This window comes from Phalacrocorax carbo, chromosome 18, assembly GCF_963921805.1.
Source record: "Phalacrocorax carbo chromosome 18, bPhaCar2.1, whole genome shotgun sequence".
Lineage (NCBI taxonomy): Eukaryota > Metazoa > Chordata > Aves > Suliformes > Phalacrocoracidae > Phalacrocorax > Phalacrocorax carbo.
The window spans coordinates 12,268,139-12,273,308 of NC_087530.1; the positions used below are offsets into that span (position 1 = coordinate 12,268,139).

At 59.7% G+C, this 5,170-nt stretch overlaps 1 protein-coding gene across 1 annotated transcript; it reads right to left on the minus strand.

Moving 5' to 3' along the window:
- LOC104051740 (ectonucleoside triphosphate diphosphohydrolase 8-like) lies at positions 1–4,092 on the minus strand. The gene is given in 8 exon segments (XM_064469079.1): positions 1–216; positions 585–686; positions 869–1,099; positions 1,227–1,386; positions 1,864–2,014; positions 2,370–2,374; positions 3,181–3,293; positions 3,967–4,092. Coding segments are annotated over 8 exon segments (1,104 nt in total).
- Between the last annotated feature and the right edge of the window lie 1,078 nt (positions 4,093–5,170).

The following is a 5,170-nucleotide window of genomic DNA, read 5'->3' on the forward strand; positions in this document are numbered from 1 at the left end:
CTAGTGCTGCTGGAGACTCCCGTAACCGGAGTTTTTCTGGCAGTATACGTCTGTGAGCAGGCAGAAGATGAGGATGAGCATGTTGGCCAGTAACACTGTGGCTGCTATCCACTTGCTTCTCTGGAGCCCTATGACTCTCTGGGGAGTCTCTGAGGGAATCATGTTCGGGGGATTGAGCATGTAGCCCAGAGTCCAGCCCACATCTAAGTTAGCAACCTGTGCAGACAGAAAAGAGGGATGTGAAAGGCTGCAAAGTACTATGCAAGCCAGAGAGCTAAAGAAGACCTTTGCTGTTGCACCCCCAGGTCCTGCTCCACAGCCACCATATCTGTGCACACCTTGGGCTGCAGATACCCTGTTAGTGAGACATGATGGGGAAGAGCATAAATGGCCCAGGCCAAATGTCCCAGCAGGTGCCTGTAACTCAAGAGCTGCCCTGGGCACAGGCAGTGGAGCGTCCTGCCCCCTTATCCCCTGCTCCCCCATCCAGGCAGGGCAGGGCCAGTGGCAGGGTGGGCGCAGGCCATTTCATGGCACAAAGCATGGAAGCTGTCAGCTGTCAGGTATTTTCCTAACTGATGGACAAAATAGATGTTAAGCCACGTTGTGTGGTTGAATTTGTAGCCTTGCAGGAGAAGGGTGAAGGCTGTGGTGGTCCAACTCCATCTCAGCTCAGTCCTGCCCTGCTGTTGGGACACCCCTGGGATGGCTCCAGCTGTGGTGGCCCTGTTGTATCTACCATCCTCACTGGGGTTTGCACAAAGGCACCGAGCCCAGTGGCCGTCACACCCAGCAGGTGCTGCCTGCCCAACGCAGTGGCATCAGGGTGCAGGCTGCAGCACATGACCACAAGGCTGGAGGCGGTTACCTGGTGTAAGGAGGCCATCAGCATCTTCAGGACTTGCTTTTGCTTGTAGCAGAGGCAGCTGTGGGTGTCAATGGAGTCGTTGGTCCCTTACAGCCCGGGGAGGGCTCTCGTACTGCTGTCATCAATGGAGGTCCTGGGAAGGAACATGATCTGAGTTGAAGCCCCATCGAGGTCCAGAGATCCAGCCACAGCTCCTGCCAGTGGGTGGGTCCACTTGCCTGTAAAGGAGCACTGCCCGGTACTGGGAGTCACCCACGGGGACCTGGCACAGGGTGAACACAGGTGTATCAGCTTCCCAGTCCAGACTGCAGCACAGCAGAGAGTGGGGACCCCCTCTGCCCTCTCCCCTGGCCCGCACCTTGACGAGCGTCTCCAGCAGGTAGTTGACAGTGATCCAGCCAAAGGAGCCCTCCTCGTTCCCCGTGAGGATCTGAGCTCCGCGGAAGTCCACGGGGTACTCGCCAATGGCCTTGGCCACCTCAGCAAAGACCTGCTCGGCCTTGGTGCTGTTCTGGTCCCTGCCCGGGGAAGGAGATAAATACCATGCAGTGGAGGAGGCAATGGCTGGGGAGCTTTCAGCGCAGGGCTGACGGCAAGAGGCTGCCGTCTTCTGCAGAGCGTCAGGGCTGCTCAGAGACAGGGTAAAGGCGCCAAATCCCTCAACTGGTGCGCTGGGAGTCTCCCTAAAAATGCTGCCTGCGGGCTCTGCCTGAGCATGCGGGAAGGTTAATGCAAGCCTGGCAAAGGAGGTTCATCCAGCTCTGGGGCTGCTGCCAGGCTGGGGGTAGAGTGCGCTGGGTGCGTTCCCCGTGGGCACAGCGAGCGGCTCTCTCGGACAGCCTGGTGACTGCGGACATGGGTGCTCTGCCCATCACCATGGCCTGCCTGGGCAGCAGCCCCCATACCCCCGTGCCCCCAGCCCCCTGCACCGGTGACGATGCAGAAACGCCTGGTGGGGCAGGGGTTGGAGGTGCCGGCTCCGGGCAGGGCAGTACCTCAGCAGCCGCATGCCCGCTGTGGCCCCCAGGTAGGTGGGCGTCTCCCGCTGCTGCTTTGCCGGGATGATCTTCATGGCCTTGTCCAGGCAGGTCTTCAGGCTGGCTCCAGCCCCGGCCGGGTTGTCTGCGTAGCTGGAGATGCCGGGTCCTGCAAGAGAGCACCCCGCAGTGCAGCAAGCTCAGTGCCACCCAGGAGGGAGAGGGCAGTGGGGCACACGTTCACCCAGAAAGCCCCCAGGGTTTTTTCCCCGTCTTGCCAGGCTAGTCATGCCCCTGCCAAGGGTGTCCCTGGAAGGGGAGTGCTCAGAGCTGACCTGCCTGGAGGCGGCAGACGCGGCACGGCCACGGCACGCTGCAGGAGCAGGCTGCAAGCTCCTGCTCTGGGTGGAGGCAGAGGGCTGTGGTGTGCGTCTTGTGATGCTGAGCACACGCTTAACCCCAGGGAGGCTGAACTGCCCAAATGTGGCCAGCCTGTCCCGCCGCACTCAGCTGACAAACGGAGCCGTTCCTTATTTCCCTGGCAAAAGCGCAGGCTCCTCTTGGTCCTGCTGGGAGGGCGTGCGGAGCCGATACGCACAGGCAGAGGTGCCCTCTGCATGGCTTGTTTGAGTTCCTATTTTTAGAGGCTGGCATCGGATCTGAGGACTCAACATGGTCCTGCGGTGGGTAGGGACAGGCTCTGGGGTGGAAATATCATTTCAGGGGACACGTCCACCCATTCCCCAGGCCCAGGAAGCTCTCTGGACCTCCCTGGCAATATCCAGATGTCCCAGTCACAGCCCAAAACTCTATTGTATTTGGTGCCGTACAGATACCAAAATGAACACTGCTGACCCAAAGAGCAGTTAGGAACTGCATGCAAAAAACCAGCATAAACACAGTAATGTTTAGGGACTTCTGCAGAGCTTTTAGGAGGCCCCATGGGAACATGAAGCCGCCCATTATCAAAGAATCTGTGAAGAGATGTGAGAAGACCCAAGGAAGTGGCTGCATGGGAGAAGGAGCAAACTCTGCCCATCCAGCATCCCAAGCTGCAAGTTGATGCACAGCAACCTGCTGGAAGACTGGACTGGCTCCACAAACCGTGATAACTGGTGGCCAAATTCCTTACCCACCTCTGGATCCCCCACTTACCGTAGGGCTCCCTAAGGTGTAAACCATCCCCCCTAACATTTTGATTCTTCCACCAGGGCATCTCCCTTTGGCCTAGCACAGGCTGAAAGACTCAGATGACAGACAAGGCTGTGAGCATCTGGGACAGCACTCCACGAGGCTGGGAGAAAGGGACAGACACGTCCTGGCACACTCACCGACACCTTGCAGGCCTCCACCTGGGAGACGATGCCGGTGCCATTCTCCTTGTCTGCGGGCCACTGGTAGATGTAGAGAGCTGTGTGCGTGGAGCCGGCATCAAACACCAGGCCATACTGGGGGAGGCAGAGGGGAAACAGGGTCATAGTATGCTCAGGGCTGCACCAAGTGCCACGGGGTTTCTGAGAGCCTCTGCCGTTTCTTCTCATGCATGAACACAAGCAGCACATGTTTTCACATCTAACCTCCCTTTAGCAGCCCCGCTCTACCTCTAACCCCCCCGATTTAGCCATTCAAGGGAGTTGCAGCTCAGAAAGTGAAGACGTGCAGGTCAGCAGGGTGATTTGCAGAGCAGCGAGGAATCCAGGCATGTCCCAAAGGGCTCAGGCTGCCAGAGCTGCTCCCAGACCTTTGGGAGTGGCAAATCTCACAAACCCTGACTATTTTTTAACAGTCTGCCAGCAGAAAGCAACAGGAGAGAGGTGTAAACCCACCAGGTGACCTGCATATCTGAAAACAGAGCAGAGGAAGTGTCTGGCGTGGCAGACAGACCGCTCCCAGGAGAGGGGCTGCTCTTCTCTCCCCCATCCTTAGCAAGGAGCCAGGACCATGGTTTAGGGGGGTGGTTGTTCTGCCCAGTGCCACCTTGATTAGGTTAAGCCCTGAAAAACTGGACTGGTTATGGGGAGACTTGCAAGTGGAGAGGAAGGCAGGGCTGATGGAAGGATGAGAGATGGAAAGGGGCTGGTGGTTATTCCCAGGCTCCCCCAGGTCCCAAGGGGCACATACTCTGTTCCTCATAGGAAGGGCAGCATCCTTCACCGGGGTTAGGACCAGGAGGAAGATGGCCACCCCCAGCACTCCCAGCACAGCCGCCGAGCTCCATCCCACTGCCCTGAGCAGGCACGTCTGCATCCTGGTGCTGGGTTGTGGGGAGGGATGGTCTTTGCAAGGGCAGCCCTAATCCACCTGTCCCTGCCCTGTCCCTCCCGCTCCTCCTGGGGTCCCCTTCTCCCAGCAGCTCAGGAACCGCATATCCCCTAAATCACCCCCTGGGACAAGGAGCAGCTGAGCAGAGACCATGAACCTGCCCTTTGGCTGGCAGCAGAGCAATGCCCTTTGATGAGTAGCTCCCATCCCAGGAAGGGCGGCGGCGAGGGGTCCCTCCTGCCAGGCCCTCGGGAAGATGGTGGCCGTGGTCCCGGCTGGCCCCTTCTGTACCTGTGCCAGGAGCACTGCTCATTCCTTGGCCGTAGGTGCACTGAGCTGGGCAGAGCCTCTGTGCTCTGCCTATCCTCCCTGGCACAGCCTCCTGGCAGCCCTGCCTGCACCCAGCCCTGCGGAGCGGTGCAAAGAGAAAGTGAGGCGTGTGCTGGCCTCGGATGTCCGGGTTGCTCCCCCAGACAGCTCAGGGCGGGAGCTCGGCACCGCCTGCATCAGTGCAGCACCCCGGCCTGCCTGCACCCCCGCTTGCACCACCCTGGGCAATGGGATCCTGGGCACGGGAACAGAACCCTGGCCATGGGAACAGGTGGGTCCCTGGCCATGGGGATGGGTCCCTGGCTGTGGGGACATGTCCCTGGGCATGGGGACAGGTCTCCACCTGCCAGGTCCCTCCTGTTTCTCTCATGGGCCCCTCTGCTGGCCTATCTCTGCTTGCCAATGGGGAAGCGTGGGGTATGGCAGAGCTTGGCCCATGCTTTATCTAGCAGATCTAGGGCAGGAATGTCAGTGGGGCTCCCAGACCTCAGTCCCTGTCCTTATCCTGGGGCCAGCCTGCTTACAGGCTCCCTGAGGGGCAGAGGTGCAGGCTGGGCTCGTTGTGAGCTTCATGGGGAGCTGCCCGCCGGTGAGCCCCCACCGTGGGTGGAGGTTTCCCAGGCAGACCCACTCCTCCAGCAGCGAAGTGGTTAACGCCAGACACTACTTCCACCCTGGCTCTCCAGCCTCAGCGCTGCTGCCTCCTAGACAAGTGCTCTCCTGGGCAGGTTGC